The sequence below is a fragment of the Suricata suricatta genome, chromosome 4, assembly GCF_006229205.1.
Source record: "Suricata suricatta isolate VVHF042 chromosome 4, meerkat_22Aug2017_6uvM2_HiC, whole genome shotgun sequence".
In the NCBI taxonomy this organism is placed as follows: domain Eukaryota; kingdom Metazoa; phylum Chordata; class Mammalia; order Carnivora; family Herpestidae; genus Suricata; species Suricata suricatta.
In genome coordinates, this window is record NC_043703.1 from 127,225,844 (window position 1) to 127,244,101 (window position 18,258).

General features: G+C 39.6%; 1 protein-coding gene across 1 annotated transcript in view; it reads left to right on the forward strand.

The window, feature by feature from the left end:
- Window positions 1–6: 6 nt before the first annotated feature.
- The window catches only part of RMND5A (required for meiotic nuclear division 5 homolog A), a 60,819-nt gene continuing 42,567 nt past the window's right edge, over window positions 7–18,258 (forward strand). Inside the window, exon 1 of the mRNA XM_029937752.1 lies at window positions 7–248. Coding sequence (XP_029793612.1) covers window positions 107–248 — 142 coding nt within the window. The 5' untranslated portion in view covers window positions 7–106. The remainder of the gene's footprint in view (window positions 249–18,258) is intronic.

Consider the following 18,258-nt stretch of genomic DNA (forward strand, 5'->3'; position numbering starts at 1 on the left):
CGCCCGCCTGGGGGACGAGGAGCAGGACGCGGCCTCGGCCGGGCCCGGGCCGAACGGCTGCGGACACCCGGGCGCCGGGGACCTTAGCGCCGCCGCCGCCTCCGGGATGGATCAGTGCGTGACGGTGGAGCGCGAGCTGGAGAAGGTGCTGCACAAGTTCTCGGGCTATGGGCAGCTGTGCGAACGCGGCCTGGAGGAACTCATCGACTACACGGGCGGCCTCAAGCACGAGATCCTGCAGAGCCACGGTAGGGCGGCCCGGGTGGGCGCGCGGGGCAGGGCCCAGTCCCTCCGGCCCGGGCGGGCCAGCAGAGGTACCCTTTGGAGGGCCGCGCTCCCGCCTCCCCCGAAGCGCGGAGACCCCTTCTTCCCAGGCCCCCTTGTGACTTTTCCTCCTCCCTGTTTGTCTCGGACCTGCCCCAGTCTCGTGGTCAATTAAGAGTGAGCGCGATCCACCCGGAATCCCATCCCCGGAACCGTGAGTTCCAGCCGGGTTAAACGCGTGGGGGGCCGGTCCATGGCACCTGCAAACTGCCGCCCTCTCGGGGTGGGCGCCCCTCACCGCGCCCGGCCCGGCGCTCTCGGGTTGTCCGCATGGGCTGAAGGTGCACTAATTGCGTTGGACTCAAGAGTCTGGGTGATAAGAGGGTCAGTGCCGGAAGCCCTTCCTCTTCTCCGTGCTCCTGATCCTTGGCCCAGGGACTTAGTTTCCAAGTCTTTTTTCTTTCTTTCTTTTTTTAATTAGAAAGTCGAGTGTTATTCTTAGCCGCGGGTTAACAGAACAGCCGCTGCTGCAACTTCATTTGACTGCTGTGTAGAAGCAGCTCTTCAACTCTGCTGCAGTACAGACCTGATTCTTAGGAAACGAGTTGAATCGAGCCGTTCAGTTCTCCTAGTGTAGCATGAGGAAGAACAGGCAACTTTTCCTGAAGAAAATTGTGGCACAAGTTGTTAGTTACTTGTTTTCCTTTCAGAAAACAGATTTTCTATAGAAGGTGTTTTACCTAGATTATTTCATTATTGCTCTAGGATCTGGGGGCAGATATTTGGCAGAAGTTAGCTTGTGGAAGCTTGTTGGAAAGGGCTTTTGGGTTTTTGTTTTTTTTTTTTTAATAACGTTAAAGGTCTGGTATCCTTAGATTGCATTATTCCTAGCAGTGATTCTTTCTGATCAAGAAAGGATTTTATTTAATGAATTTAATCAAGAGTTTGGGGCAGCCTTCTCAACTCCTAGGCTAAACAGAAATTTATGGAAAGGAAAGTCTGGTAGTTGGGGTGAAAGACAGGACTGTGGCAGGTGAGGTGAAGGCAGGGGTGCCACCTGAGCTTCTGCGCCCTTCTCCTTCCTGCTCCTGCACCCTTCTTTCATGACTCAGTTGAGAGCAAGTGCTAGCCCATGGTAAGGGAGTCCAGAACATCTGATTCTAGACATGGCAGTCATTTTTGAACTCTGGGGAAGAACCAAGCCTGCAACCATAGTGGGAATAGGAGTTAAAATATTAATACGGAAACATGAGCAGACCTAGATGACTGTGTAGGGGAAAGGAAGGTAAAGTTGAGTGGGAATCCTGGGAAGGCTCTGGTGAATTAGGTTTTGGGACAAAGCCGAAGGGCTAATGAAGACAGAGGCAAGGGCTTGATGTTTACTGGTGGCTGAAGATGCATAGTTAGAATTTGAGGATAAAGTGAGGTCTAAGATGGATCCCCAGTGTCATTTCTACAGAGGAGAATGAAGCAGATCACATAGGCTGGAGGGAAGAAAGACTCCAGGGTGTAACCACACCTTGAACTCTTGGAGAGTGGAGGGCCATGGAGGAGCCAGGAGAAACAGAAAAGGGCAGGATCTTAGAAAAAGAGAAGTCGGTCAGCTGGTATTTGGCTATTGGGAGTCAATGACCCTCTGTGCTTGCAGCTTCATAAAGTTAAAATAAACTAGATTAGTGGGAGTTAAGAAAACTGTGCAAACTGAAGTATAAGGAAGCCTAAAGGACTTTAAGTAAAGGGGTGGGAGATGTGTGTGTGTGTGTATGTATGTATGTGTATGTATGCAGGCACACAGGTGCCCCTCTGTCTGTGTCCGCCTGCCTGTCCATCCATTCCAGGAAATCTGTGTTTTGTTAAAGGCTGAAAGGAAGAGCATGAGTGAAGGGACTAGACTTGGAGAGGTGGAAGGAGCATTACCTTTTTAGGGATCAGATAAGGATTGAAGGGTGGGATAGGCAGAATTTGAGAGAGAAGATGAAAAGTAAAATACCTTCCTATAAGTGGCAAGGGGATATTAATTGAAGGGGGTTGTGATTGCAAGCCTCATTTTAGGGAATGTGGGACCCGTCCCAGCTAGATAAAATAATTGCCAGAAATTGCTGAAGCAGGAATTTGTTTTAGACAAATTGTTTTTGCTTGGTTTCAGGGAACTTTGCAAGGAATATATGTGGTCTGAGGGTATTAGCCAGAGTGTGTCATGGTATTCAAATAGTCTTGGTGAATTGCCTATATTCCATTTTCAGTCTCCTATCTTTTACTCTCTTGTCTGCCAAATTGCAGTCTGATATTTGTATTCTTTAATTTAAGTCTTTATTAACAGAATCAACTGACTAAAGACAGTTATGAAACATAAAAGAAAAAAAGTAAATGCAAGTGCCAGGTCTAGTTTCCAAAACAGAATGTTTTTTTTTATGGTGTTCTTAGGTGAAGGCAAACATCATGCTGTGGTATCTGGGTTATGGTAATTGTAAAAGCGGATAATTTCTAATGTTGTTTTCTTGGGATGTGGTGGGTATTAAATTTGTTTCTTAAATATACCCTTTCTAAATTTACGTCTACTGAAATCCGAATTTGAAACTCCATTTTCAAGGGAGTGTGCTTATCTAGGCAATTCATCTTACGATGTGAGAGAGGGGCTCCAATTGGGACCATCTGTCAGGGCTTTGGATATCTACTTTCTGGGGTGATTTGTGATCATATTCTTTTAAGAATGTAATGTGAATAAAGTAGAATCTTGGGAACCATATAGATTCCCCAACATGGCATCATACTAATGGCGAGTAACTGTCTGATTCGGAAGAATCTTTTTGGCTACAGTCAGGGGATCCGTATAGTTTTTGAGGGTGATTTACATTTTCTTATGTTCAGATGTCATTTTTCTAAAGTGAGCAAACTATACTAAATGAGGACAGTTAGGATAGTTTGCAGTGAAAACTGATCATATGTAAATGAGGTTTGGTTAGTAACCCATTGACAACCCTTGTCCACTCTCACTACTCTTATTCTAGATTGTGAGACTGCTCGAGGGGGGTCCCCTAGCAGCTGGCCTGCAAGTAGTCCTACGGTGAGCCCTGAAATCTCCTTTCATCTGCTCTAAATTACCTCTATATAGCCTGGAATTCTTTCATATAAACTTTCTCTAATTCTTTCTTTTAAAATGCACTTTTCTTAATACAAATACCTTTGGGAGAATAAGGTGAGGTGGATGGTCACTCACACCTGGTGGATTAATTTGTGCTCTGCCATTTACTTCACACCTACCAAGGCCAGCCTGGGAGAAGGACAATCTTTTTTTTTTTTTTTTTTTAATAATTTTTTTAATGGGAGTGTGAAGCCTAAGGCAGAGGAGTAATTTCAAAGTATAAGGCTCTGACAGATAAGTGCAGGCTTTGACTGGGTTGTAGCCAACACTGGTGTCGTTTAGTTGTCCCAGCTTTTCATTGAGTTTCCCCATATACATGAAGTTTGGTCTAATTTAGGAGTCAGTATGGTTGATTCTGTTTGGTGATCATTCCCAGCGTGCCCTTGATCTTTGGGTAATGCGCCAGTGGTTCTCAGACTTTACTCACACATGTTCGTGCACTCTTTTTTTTTTCAGATGGAGTCACGATTTCACTTAAGTAGATTTAGCCTCATTGTAGACACTGATATTTGTGAAGTCACTGATTTGGCGTATTAAGTATAATTAACTATGAAAGGTAAATTCATAACTATTAAAATATTGTTTCACATACAGTTAAAGTCACCAGTTGCATAAATGGTATGGAAACCATACTTTGGACAACCCTTAATTAACAGACAGTATGGATACATTTTGATGATTTGACTTGTGATTATTTGTATGCTTTTTAGCAACTTTTTCTTTTGGCAAATACATTTTGTTTCCTATTAGCACTTCTGTGGTGGAAGGGAGAACAAAAAAGAACTACATATCATGTTTTGCTGGTATTCTCATTTCGCATTTGGTGAGTGGAGATTGGACTGAAACAATAGGGTAGCATTTATGACGTGTTTGAAGTATACTTTGGAAAATTACAATCTTTGTAAGAGTCAAGGGTGTGCAGTATTTTAAAAAATATTTCTAGGCTATTACAGACAGTTGTAATGTAGTTTCTGAAAATGATTCTTGGTGTATTTTCTAAATTTAAATTTTATTTGAATAGATAATGCATTCAAATTGTATAAATTCAAATAATAAAAGAGGATACTTAGTAAGAAATCACCTTCCTACTCTTTCTTATTTCTGGACCACCTAGTGTCCCACCACATACACAAAGATGCTACCTAGCTTTCAGGAAAATTTTTAAGAAAATTCAGGGAAATGACAATTTTTACTTTAGGTACGGGACGTGTAATTCTACTTACTGTGGTTTAGGCTTAGTATTATTGCAGTTTGCAAGCTGGTAAAGACAACTTAATTTGTAGGAGTGATCAATACATGTATTTATTTACTAGCTTCTAAAACTCCGTGTGTGTGTGTGTGTGTGTGTGTGTGTGTGTGTGTGTGTGTGGTCTGACTCCGAGAGTAAAACCCCTTTGTATCATAATCCTTCATTTTTTCTCTTTGGAGAATCAAAGAGAATTTAGTTACTAGTTGCAGAACTGCTTCCAGTTTTTAAAATTTGAAGGTAACAAACGAGAAGGTAAGTAGGCAATTAAGCATGAAAGAAAAAGTAAATTATGATGGTCATGTTTTTAACTAATTTCTATGGTATGGTTTTCATCAGTAGACAGAAAACAGATTCAGGGGTGCATGGTGGGTGTAACTTTTCATTCTAGGATTTGAGTTGTATATATTATGTGTATATATTGAAAATATGTTTATTTAAAGCACAGAAATTCTCAGTGCCTTTCAGAGCCTGCCAGGGTCGAAAGTGTTATGTTGGATGAATTAGTAAAGGATCAGAGTTTGGTAGGGAGTGGTTTACTTATTCAGCCTCCTCCTTTAGTGTTATTTGGAGTAGACTACGGTATCTGGTCTCTCATTTGTCAACTGAACTTTTTGCTAAATATTAACAAGACTGAGAGAATAAGGACTTTACATTTTGAATTTAATAAAATTTGGTATCTACATTTAACATCTAGTGTGGAAAGTAGCAAGTAAGTAGGTCAGAAGAGTTAGGGTGGATAGCAGTAGTCATTGTTTAAATACTCGAAGAAGAGAAGAATAGAACAGTTAACATAAGACTTGGACTGTTTCAGATGTTGAGAATAATAGGTTAGTGTGGGCATTTCCAGTTAGGTTTAGAAGCAGATTTAACTTTGTCAGCCATTCCTTTCCAGGCCCTTTTAGAAGATAATTCTTTGTTATTTGGCACATGATTCATTCAGACTAGTATATTACTCAGGGTTCTTTTGATTGCAAGTGGCAATCAAATAGTTTTATTTAAAATAGACTTTGTTGGGGCACCTGGGTGGCTCAGTCGGTTAAGCATCCGACTTCAGCTCAGGTCATGATCTCACAGTTCGTGGGTTCAAGCCCCGCATCATGCTCTGTGCTGACAGCTAGCTCAGAGCCTGGAGCCTGTCTTCAGATTCTGTATTTCCCTCTGTCTCTGACCCTCCCCTGCTCATGCTCTCTCTCTCTCTCTCTTTCTCTCAAAAGTAAATAAATTAAAAAAAACATAAACAAAATGGACTGTGTTGACTCATGACTAAATAGGCTGAGGTAAGGCCAGCCGGGATCCAGGACCAGAGAGGATACCGTAAGGACTGGTCTTTGTCTCTCTTCCTCACTCACCTGTGCTTTCAAGGGTTGGCTTCATTCTCATAGGATCTTTCTCTTCACAGAGGTTAAAGATGGCCAGTGGAGTTCATGTCATCCTTATCCTGCTAAGTGATCCCAAAGATAGGAGCATGCCTTTTTTTTTTCTTCTGTATTTTCAAAAACAAAATTATCAGGGGAGTGTCCATATTGCCTTGGTAAGGGTCATAAACCTCTCTCTGAATCCGTAACTGGAGTCAGGGCATGGAGTCCATTGGCCATCTTGAGCTGTGCTTGCTTACCTTGTCCAGAGATGTACGGCCATGTGATCATACAGAGGAGAGAGTTCTAGGAAAGAAAACTTGCACCCAGGCAAAAGTGATAGTTGGCTATTATAGTTGAGCAGCTATGAATTAACACTAATAACAATGTTCTTTGCGTTGTTTTCTTGACTAGCCAAACCTTTATTTCTCAGCTTTTGCCTTGCCTCCTAACTATACTGTTCAAACAATTCAAGTGCTGAGTTGTTATGACAACTTAATGTATAGACTAAAAAATATAATTTGGTTCATGTTACCTTTGGGAACTTACTTGAAATCGCTTGTATGTTTGGCATAATAAAATCATTTTCCTAAGGTTATTTTATATCTTAAGTAGTTTCTAAACCTGGATAATAACATTGGTGAAGGAGAAGCTTGCCAACACTTCTGTGATACTAACTTATTAGAGTATATAGAGAAATCGCCATTGTTTTTATGTCTTAGTCTCTCTTAGTTGTTAGGAAAGTGAAAATGGTGTTTTAGTAAACTGTTCACTTAGGACATTAAAACTGACTTGTTATTTGGGGCCCTACTTCTTCATCTGGAAAATCTTTGAAAATTGACCCTAAAATGCAGTAGAGAGGAGAATTCTAGAGGGTTCTGGCCCCGTGCTATGTATTGGCGCCCCATGGTACTCCATGTAACCCCAAAAGTTGATAAATTCCAGGGAGAAGATGCTCTCTGGACTGGAAATTTTTTGGAAAGCTCCAAGAGTTTGTAGAAGAATGGCATAAACATCTGTCCTTCCTCTTGGATTAGGTGCTCGTCTGATGCCTCAGAGAACAGGGACTAGGATCTTCAGCAGGACCTGAAGCTTTTAGGAATATACTTCCACCTTATTTGGGTTTGGTAACAGTATGGCTGAGTTCAGAGTGGTTATTAGGTAACCTTGTCCTGGGCGTCCATAAGGCTGTAGTGCAGAGTGCTCTATCTGTGGGATCTATATAGATTCAGTATCTTATTATTGATTTTTTTAATTTTTATTTAAATCCACATTAGTTAACAATGGTATAACAATGAACTTATTATTGATTATGTGAAGGTGTTCAGGAGGAGATATGGAATGACTTATAAGAAACATTATACATGGCTTCAGCCCTCTAGGAACTTGGAGGCTAGTTAGGAAGATAGAAGATAAGAAGATGAGTCTGCCAGAGTAGACCACAAAATACTGTCCTTGAGCTAAGGAGATCCGGGTTTGAGTCTTTGGTTGGCCACTTTACTGAGTGGTTTTATAATCTTACTTAACCTATTTCCCATTCAGTAGACTGTTAATTTTACATTGCCAAGAGTTATTGTAATAGGTATAAACTGGCTTTAAAATCTGTGAAACAAGGTGTATTGTTATTTTTTTAAGGTCTGTGCCTTTTTTTTTTTAAGGTATGTGCCTTTAAGCAGTGTTAAGCACTGTCTTAATGAAGACACTTTGACTATTAGGTATCTCTTTTTACTGGTGTGTGTTAGCTACCATTCTGTGCCCAGTGGTCTGCCTGTAACACCATAAGGAATATTCAAAAGGTATAAGAAATAGTCTTCAAGGAACTTTAGTTGGCTAATGAGATCAGACATGTACATTTGAGAGGGGGAAAAAAAGCCATGGACTTGGCACAATATGTGTTTCTGATTGGTATAAATAATAGCAGATAAATAGTAGCAGTTCAGATAGATGGGAAGAGAAGAAACCCTTAGAAAGAACGGCTGAGAGGGGGTGTTATTCCACTTGAGCTTTAGAGCACCTGGTCAATAGTTTTTAATTGCCAATTATATATATGTGTGGAACTAGGCTAAGTAGGAGTTAACAAAGGACAAGCAATCGTTCTCATGCTCTAAGAACTTTCTGTCTAGTTAGGGAGATGACGTTGGTATGTTTTTAGCAGTGCCCTATAATGCAAGGCCAACGTTGATTGAGTGGCACTGACAAGAAGGGGTGGAATTTGAGACAGAGTCTTCTAACCTGTCAAGTTTCAGTAACAGAGATTGAATGTGGATAGTAGGAAGATAGGACAGGCTGCCCAGAGTGGAGGTTGGCAAGAACAGAGATGCAGAAGAGTGAGAATACAAGAAGCATTCTGGGAACAGGGAAGGACCACGGTGGGGAGAAATAGAATAAAGAATTAAGATTGGAATCAGTGTTTACAATAGAATAAAGAATTAAAATTGGAATCAGTGTTTACAGAGTCTTAGATACCAGGGAAAGTAGTAGGAGACTGGGAAGACCTTGAATGACTTGGGTGGCTGGTACATTTTAAACAGGGACTGGACAGGGACATGATCTGAGACCAGTTAGCAGCATATAGTTTTATGGGAGTTGGGAGTGCAGTTTGGCTAGAGGCAAGATGAGTAGTTAAGTGCTAACTTGGATCTGATGAAATAGGGACCTGTCTTTGGGTAATAGTGGTAGAGATTGTAAAGGGACCCATGCATGGGATATCCTGAGGGAAGGACTTACCAGAACTTGGTGCACGGACGCAGTCTGGCAGAATGGGAGAGAAGGGTTGAAAAATTAAAGGTTAATCTAAGGTTTGAGCATGAGTGAGAAGTAGGCAATTATCGAACTAGGAAGAAAAATAGGAAGCTTATGAGAGGGAAAGGTAAAAATTTGAGTTTGACTTTTTAAATATGAAGTTTACATTTAAAGACTAAAAGAAACCTTATCTGGTACAGTCATTCATTTCAGAGATAAATAGGAGATGGCTAGAGATTAATTCTATTTGGAATTAGAAGGGAATGAACAGGCTCTATAAAGTGGGACTGTCTAGCAGACATTTCAAAACTGGTGCTGTGTGTCCTCTTTTTCTTCAGTTATCCCTCTCAGTTCTTGCCTCTTCATGTATTTTTTGAAGCCTTCCCTTTCTTCCCTAAGCCAGTCATTTTGGTCTAGCTCTCTACTTTAGGAGCACTATTAGACTGTACCATGTAACTTAGTTTTTAAATACACCCCCCGCCCCCCTTGGCTGGTTTTGCAGCACAATAGGCTGTGATTTGCTGCACTGGATCAGAACACACCTGTCTGGACATTTGTTCTGAAATGATCAGCATTGACCCCCAAAATACTGTAAGTTTATAGATTTACTACCTATTAATATACTAAAAATTGTTTTCCGTGTGTACTGCCCCTAGGAAAGAAATGGTATGTTCTATTTATACCTTCTCCTTCCTCCTTTGAATGAATTTCTACCAGCAGTTGCTATGTCTTGGGTGCTGAGGTAGCTTATAAGAAGCCCCAAACTCTAATAGACCACAGTTTAGTTGGTTACTCACAGAATGAAACAGTCCTGTTATTGTTTTTTAAATACAAACCTTATCTTTTCAGGATTTCAGGTTTTCTGTCTTAATATTTTGCAAGTAGATTCATGTTCACCTTGCCAGTGACTTCTTTTTTTTTTCTTAATATTTTATTTATTTATTTTGAGAGAAAGGGAGAGAGAATCCTAAGCAGGTTCTGTATTGTCAGTGCAGAGCCTAATGTAGGGCTCGATCCCACAAACCATGAGTTCATGACTTGAGCTGTAATCAAGAGTCAGGCACTTAACCAACTGAGCCACCCAGGTGCCTCTTGCCGGTGACTTCTTTAGAATCAATCTGAGACCCTTTTATTCTTTGTCTCTTTTTATTCCCATCCTAAATTTCTTAATCTGTCTAAAATACTTGATCTTTACCTTGAACATTGCTGACACAGGTATTCTACACTCAGTAAATTGACTCTGAATGTCATGGTTCTCCCTTCCTTTTGACTTTAGTGTTTTGTTGTTGTTTTCTGTTTTGTCTTTGGTCTCATTTTGTTTATTTTAAGGTATTAAGACTCTTAAAAATAAGAGTGGGATAATGTAATTTTTCCCATGCTGACAGCCTTCTTTTGACTTTTTCTATTTTAATATTTTTTTAGGAACTAAGCTAGAATGAATTCTGGAATATAGCTCTATGAGGTCTGGGTTTTTAGACACAGTTATGTTTACTAAATGGATTATGTTTACTAATGGATTTCTTTGTATTTATATAAAAACTTCTGTGCTATTTTGCTTTCCACTTAATTCCTAATTTAAGATCTCTGTCCATTTTATGAAGTGAACTTATAATAATGCAAAGGAGCTCAAATGCAATATATATTTATAAACTTGGATATTTACATTTTTTTCCTGCCTCCATGATATTCCTGAGATTGTAAAGTCAAGTCTTTGTGATTTCTGGGGAATGCTACAATTTGCTTTTACCAACATATTCTAGTCCTAGATGGGAAGGTTTTCAGCCATTTTGGACATCTGAGTGATCATCATCATCATAGTCCCCTTCCTGTGTTGTGCCTCACCACTTTTTATAGAGTGCTCTTAATTATAGTGGGCCTAGTCTCTCATGTGTTGGACTCTTAGGCAGCATGTACTTCGTGGTGTAATTAACACCTTTAAGCTGCCTTTTTCAGACCAAATGAGAACTTGTGATTATCTGTCCATGAGCAGTCATATCAAGCCACACCATTATAGTGCTGCCTACCAACAAGCTGCTTATCTTCCTTTAACAGTATGTGCAGTTATTTGAGAGTTTTTTTCTTCCTGGTACCATAAAAATAAATGGCAAACAAAATTGAAAATGCAAACACTAAGTAGGGATGAGAACATAGTTTTCAGTCATCTTTGTGTTTGAGCCAAAATGATGAGTAAATCTTGTCACATAGCTGGACATATGGTTGTCATAAGCCATGTGATTAGTAATGAAGGAAAATAATTGAACAAATACATGTACAAAATGATAGCCTGCAATGAAAAGTTACTTCTAAAAACCAAAGTATAATTAGGAATTTTATAATTCTTCCCTTTGGGGGAACAGGACACTCTTTTATTGTGTATGTTTGTTCTACCTTCCTACGTTCTGACTAGGAATGTACTTTTATAGGAACACATATGTACTAAAGTTGAAATGTGTGTCGTATGTTCAACAAACCATGGCATGGCTTTCTTTTACAAACACAAACTGTGACTGTGGCTCAAACACAAGCCTGTTAATTTTTTTCCAAGTCTTTACCTACACATTTAAGGTTTTCGAGGGGCGGGATTGGTCATTATCTGAAAAGGGGAAGGCACCTACAACTCTGAGAACTCTGTTCTATGAATGTGTTTTATTTGGAAATCTCTGTGTGTGTGTGTGTGTGTGTGTGTGTGTGTGTGTGTGTGTGTGGAAAATTTAGGCCGTAATGCTATTGTGTAGCTAAACACTAAACATCTTGGAAGGAAGTGGAAGGTCAGTGAGTTTCAGTGGGAGTTAGTTCAGAACATGTTGGTAGTGCCGGAGTCTCCAATGCTGGGCTTGAAAATGAGAATATGTAATACATAATTAATAGGGGCCTTGGCTGGCTCAGTCAGTATAGCATGTGACTTTCAATCTTGGGGTCGGGAGTTAGAACCTTCCATTGGGCCCTCTTAAATAAAAAGAAGAAAAATATTTATAAAAATATTTATTATTTTTCTATTCATTTAGTGCATAGTTATTGGATGGTTCATATGTATCAGTTACCATGCTAAACACTGAAGATTAGGCAATCGAGTTTCCTATCTTCAAGTAATTTCATGGGGATGACAGACAAATATTTACAAGTAAGTCTGAAACTCTGATGAAGTACAGGATGCTATGGAAACAAACATTTTTCTAGTTTATTTCTGTGAAACTAATGGACATAAATCCTGAAATCGCTAGGCAGTGATTGAAACCCAAGACAGAGCTTGAAGTCATAGCTACGCTCTATTAAAAAAATGGTTTAGGAATTAACTCAGATATGTTCAATTTAGTTTGTCCGATTTTGGAAGAGACCATGATTATTCTAGTTTCTGAGACTATTGTCCTGTTGTATTGAAAGACCAACCATGTGTGTTGGTTTTTTGCTTGGACTTAAAATCTCTTATGGATGTGCCAATGATTTTATCTGTTGAATTGAATCATAATAAAAGTGATTTTAGGGGTGCCTGAGTGGCTCAGTTGGTTGAGCATCTGACTCTTGATTTTGGCTCAGGTCATCATTGTAGGGTGTGGGACTGAGTCCTGCATTGGGCTTCATGCTTAAGATTCTTTCTCTCCCCTGCTTTCTCCTTCTCTGAAATTAAAAAAAAAAAAAAAAAAGATTAAAAAAAATACTTTTGTGATGGTACAGCCACTTTGGAAGACAGCTTGGCGATTTCCTACAAAAGGATGCCGCAATCATGCATCTTGGTATTTACCCAAAGGAGTTGAAAACATGTCCGTCCATACAAAAACCTTCACAGACTGTTTGTCGCATCTTTATTCGTAATTGCCAAAACTTGGAAGCAACCAAGATGTTCTTTAGTAGGTGAATGGCTAAAGTGCAATACATGGAGATAATGTAGTATTATTCATTGCTAAAAAGAAATGAACTATCAAGCCTTGAAAAGACATGGAGGATCCTTGAAATGCATATTACCAGATTGGCACTAATAGTTTATACTCTGTATTTTTTTCTAAGATAAGGTACCCAGTTCATTCTTTCAACAAATATTTGTTGCATACACCCATGTGTCACACATGACTCTGGAAACATTGGGCATATCTGTTAATAAAGCAGTCCCTGATCCCTGAAAAAAAAAATGCATGTTACCGGATGAAAAGCCAATCTGAAAGTGCTACATGCTGTATGATTCCAAGTATCTAACCTTCTGAGGAAGGCAAACCTGTGGAGGGAGACAAAAGGATCAGCGGTTACCAGGGGTGGAGTGGAGGAGAGGGATGAATAGGCAGAGCACACAGGATTTTTAGGGCAGTGAAAATACTCTGCATGATACTATAGTGAGGGTTATATGCCCTTATACATTTGTCAAAACCCGTAAGTGCAACTCCAATAGGGAACCCTAAGATAACTGTGGACTTCAGGTAATAATGAGGTGTCACTGTAGGCTTATCCTTGGTTTAAAAAGAAAAAAAAGTGTGATTCTGGTGGGGGATGTTGATAATGAGAGAGGCTCTGCATGCATAGGGGCAAGGTGTATATGGGGAATCTCCCTCTCAATGTTGTTGTGAACCTAAAACTGCTCTTTAAAAAAGTCTTTTAAAAAAAGTACTTTTGGTCACTATAAGTAATGAGCACTGCCTCAGAACTATTTCTTTTATGCTTCTGCATGGGGCTTGAGTCCAGGGAGGTTTACTGCATGGAAAGACACAGTTGGCACAGAACGTCATCCTGGGTAAAAAGTGACGCGTGAAGGGGCGCTGGGCTGGCTCAGTTGGCTAAGCATCCAACTTTGGCTCAGGTCATGATCTCGTGGTTCATGGGTTTGAGCCCTGCGTTGGGCTCGTGCAAACAGCTCGGAGCCTGGAGTCCGCTTCATGTACTGTCTCCCCCTCTCTCTATACTCCTCCCCTGCTCATGCTCTCTCGCTCTCTCTCTCTCTCTCTCTCAAAAATAAGTAAAACATTAAAAAAAAAAAGTGACCAGTGCAGTGGCCAGCCGGGATACTAACATATACTTTCACATCTAGTTTAGTTATGGTAAAGATGGTTGTCATAGTAATCCCCCACTTTATTTCTAGGAAGTAAATCCAGTTAGATTTCTTTCACAGAAAGGTTCTCTTAGAAGCAGGTTTTGTTTTCAGACAGAGAAATCAGAAGAACATTAGAACTCTCCCTTTAGGACTTAGAGGTTTGGTCTCAGTCAGTTTGATTATTATAGTGATTTCTAAACCTGGTTTTGCCTTTGGCTGCATTCCACTAAATCCATTTGAAAATGCATTAGTGGAATCTTTCTCTTTGACCAGGGCTTTCCCAGGGTTCTCTTTCAGATTATTCCATTATACTTTTCCTACGCTTCCAAATACATTGTAGAAATTATTTTTCCTTGGGGCATACTGAGAACTCTCAATGTTAATTAATTGACCTTATGCTGCTAGTGTCTGTCATTTATAAACTTGAAAACCAAAAGGTGGAGGGTCTTGAAGATGGTAAAGGAAAAAGAGATGACAGCAGCACCAACTTCAGACAAGACATTTAAGTTGCTGAGATTTGAAAATGATGGATTTCAAGATTGGGGCATGGAAGTTCAATTGGTAAATTCCAAATGACCTCTGTTCTCTGGTTCGGTCTCTGCTGTTTTGTTCTTTAACCTTTTGCTTACTTTGTTGTCTACTGATTGTAGAAAAGAAAAATGATAGAATGTATAGTACTTATGGCTTGCGTTTTTAAGATTTTTACAATTGAGAAAAGTTCACATGCCTTAAAAGTCACCCTTTTAAAGGGTATGATTCACTGCCTCTTCAGTATGTTCAGAGATGTACACCCGTAACAATTATTTAATCCCAGAACATTTTCATCACTCCCAAAAGAAATGTCATACTTCTTAACACTCTCCATTCTACCTTTCCCTAGCCTCTGGCCCTCATGAATCTACTTCTGTCCCTGGATTTGCAGATTTCATGTAAATAGAATCACATAGTGTATGGCCCTTTGTGTCTGGCTTATTTCAGTTAACAGTGTTTTTGAAATTCATTCATGTTGTAGTATGTATTAGTGTTCCATTCCTTCTTATGGCTGAATAATATTCCATTATATGCATATGCCACACTTATCTATTCATCATTTGGACATTTGGGTTGTTTCCATTTTTTGGTTAGTATGTGTGGACCTATGTGTTCATTTCTCTTGGGTATGTACCTGAGAGTGGAATTCCTGGGTCATATAGTAAACTCTTTCACTTTCTGAGGAACGGTAAAATGGTTTTCTTCAGTGCTACACCATTTTACAGCCACTAGCAGTGTATGAGGGTTCTAAATTTTCCACATCCTCCCCAACTCTTCTTGTTGTCCATCTTTTTAATTATAGGTATCCCAGTGGAAGTGAAGTAGCTTCTCATTGTAGTTTTGATTTGCATTTTTCTTTTGACTAATGCTGTTGAGCATCTTTTCTTTTTTTTGGTTGTTCATCTTATCCTTGCTCTCTGGGAAGAAAATGTCTATTAAATTCTTTGCCCATTTTTAAATGGGGTTATTTGTCTTGTTGAGTTGTAACAGTTTATTATATATTCTGGGTACTAGACCCTTATCTGACATACGACTTGTAAATATTTTTTCCCATCCTATGGATTATCTTTTCACTTTCTTGGTAGTATTTGAATCACAAGAGTTTTTAGTTTTGATAAAGTCCAATTGAATGAATGAAGGGATTATTTATCTGTTTATTTTTGTTGCTTGTGCTTTTGGTATACTGTTTAAGATGCCATTGCCCAATATAAGTCGAGAATACTCTCATTTTCTTCTAAGGGTTCGATAGGTTTGGCTCTTATATTTATGTCTTCATTCCATTTTGAGTTAATTTTTGTGTATGCTGTGATTCTTTTGCATGTGGATATCTGGTTATTCCAGCACCCTTTGTTGAATATGGCATTCTTTTTGACTGCTTTTTTCCTTTTGCCATCATTCCAGATACTTAAATTAATAGCATGTGAAACTGCATGACAATAGGATAAGACTGGAGTATACAGTTTACAATAACCTGTCTTCCCTTCAGGACTTCTGTCTAATTGAGATGGATGATGGGATTATACATAAAATTGTTGAGTAGGATATGCAGAGGAATGGTGGAGAGAACAGAATTCATTAGGAATTTAGAAGACTGAGTAAATCTGTGAAGAGAGAGATTAATAGAGGAGATGAAGTTTTTGAGATTAGGTAAGGTTTAGACACAGAAATGGCCAGAGTAGAGCTACTGAAGCAGTTAGATTCTTTTGACCCAAAATATGTATGGAATACCTGTTAGACAAATTTTCCTGAATTAGCAAGTCTTCTCTTAGTTTAAATTATGTTATTAGAAGTTGGAGACACCTGATACATACTTGGTACAGTTGTAAATAGAGATAAGGGCAATTTCTATTTTGGCCACATCATATTGGATTGCTTACCTTGTGGACACTATGTTCTGTCTGCTTATCTGGTTATCACCAAACCAAACATATTTCTTCATACTCCCTAGGTTTGGTTTACTCCCTCCCTCCTTTCCTTCCTTCCTTTTTTTCTTCCTTCTTCCTTCCTTCCTTCCTTCCTTCCTTTATTTGAGAGAGAGAGAGAGAGAGGGAGAGAGAGAATCCCAAGCAGGTTCTGTCCCATCAGCGGTGGGGATCATGACCTGAGCCAAAATCAAGAGTCGGACACTTAATCAACTGAGCCACCCAGGAGCCCCTTCTAGGTTTCTTTTCTTGAAACTTGGGAGAAACTGTTCTTGTCATGGTCACTGATAACTTCCATGTTATAAATCCACATTATAAGCTCTCAGTCCACATCTTAACATAGCAGAGCATTTGATACACTTGGTTACTTCTTCCTACTTGACACATTTTCTTTACTTGAGTTTCCCAGCACCATACTTGAATTTTCATCTCCACCACAGTGTTTCAGTTAGTCTCCTTTTCCAGTTCCACTTTATCGTGGTCTCATAAACTTGGAGTTTGTAGGCCTCTGGTCTTTTACTACTTCTTTGTGTCCGTACTAACTCTTTTGATGATTTCATTTATTTAGCCTCATGGCTTTAAGTAAGTATCATCTACATGCCAGTGACTCACAAATTTATATATCCAAGCCCTGTTTTTGCTCTTGAACTCCAAGTTTATATATCTAACTCACTCCTCCTCATGTGCACTGGGGTGACTACTCACGTTATCAGATTTAACAAGCTGAAACTGAACTCTTTATGTCTTCTTCCTCTCATACCTGCTCAGCTTTTAATCTCTATCATTCTAATGGAAGACAGCTCCAGCTTTCTAGTTGTCTTAAGCTAAACAGTTTGGATTCATCTGTGAGTCCTCTCCTTTCCTCATACTCAGAAAATCCTGTTGGCTTTACTCGCAGAATATATCCAGAATCCAGCCACTTCTCACCACCTCCACATCTAGCACCCTGGGCTGAGCCACTGGCCTCTCGTCTAGATTGCTGCCACAGCCTCCTGACTTCTCTTTCTGCTTCGGTTCTTCTACTCCTGTCCAGAGCCAGAATGGCCAAACCGAACTGTTGTGTCAGTGTACGTGTCTGCTCTGCTCAAACCTTGCAGTGGAAAGCCCTTTCACTCACAATTTCATTTTATGCCAAATAAAAATCTAAGAAGTCCTTTACGTTGCCAAAAAGGCCCTGCAAGATCAGTACCCCTGTTATCTTTTAAACATTTTCTTCTTTTTTTTCTTTGCCAGACTTCTGCTTGAGCCACACTGGCTTCTTTGCTGTTCCTTGAATAATCTAGGTATATATCCGTAAGGGTTTTTGCCCCCTCAGCCCAGAATACTTTCCTCTGAAGGGGAGGAAAAATTATTTTTCCTCTAGCCTTGTGAGTTCTTGGCTGAGATCCCTGTAATAAAAGTCAGTTTAACAGGAGAAAAAGAATTTGTTAACATGTATACGTCATGTATATGTGGGAGGTTCCTGGAGAAAAATGAGCAACTCACAGAGGTGGCTTAGAGTTCAGGAAAGGTGTGGGGAGACCAGTTTATCCAGAAAAGCACAGTAAATAATAACAGTAAGGTTTGCTATACAGACATAAGTCTTGAGCCTTCTTTTTGATAAAGTTTCTTATGATTTAGAGCCATTCTTCTCTTCGTGGTATAGAGAGGGAGACATTCTTTCTTACTGATGGAGATTTCTCTTATAAATATAAATTTCCCTTACAAAAGGGTAACTTCCACTCTGTTTTTAGAGTTTTTCTTGTATCTGCTGTTTCTAACAATAATATGCTCAAAATTATCCTTATGCCAAAGAGGCTAATTTTAGGATGGCAGATTATGCTACCCTTCAACCCCCACAGGAGCCCCAAAGCTGGTTCCCTCATTTCTTTCACATATTTACTTGAAGTATATACCGCTTTCTCAGTGAGGCCTGTAATGTTCACTCTGTTTAAGATTGTAATCGTTCCGCTCGAACACGCTCCCCATCACTTCTACATGATTTCTCTCCCCCCAGTAGCATACATCCCCTTTCGTTATACTGTATATAATTGATATTT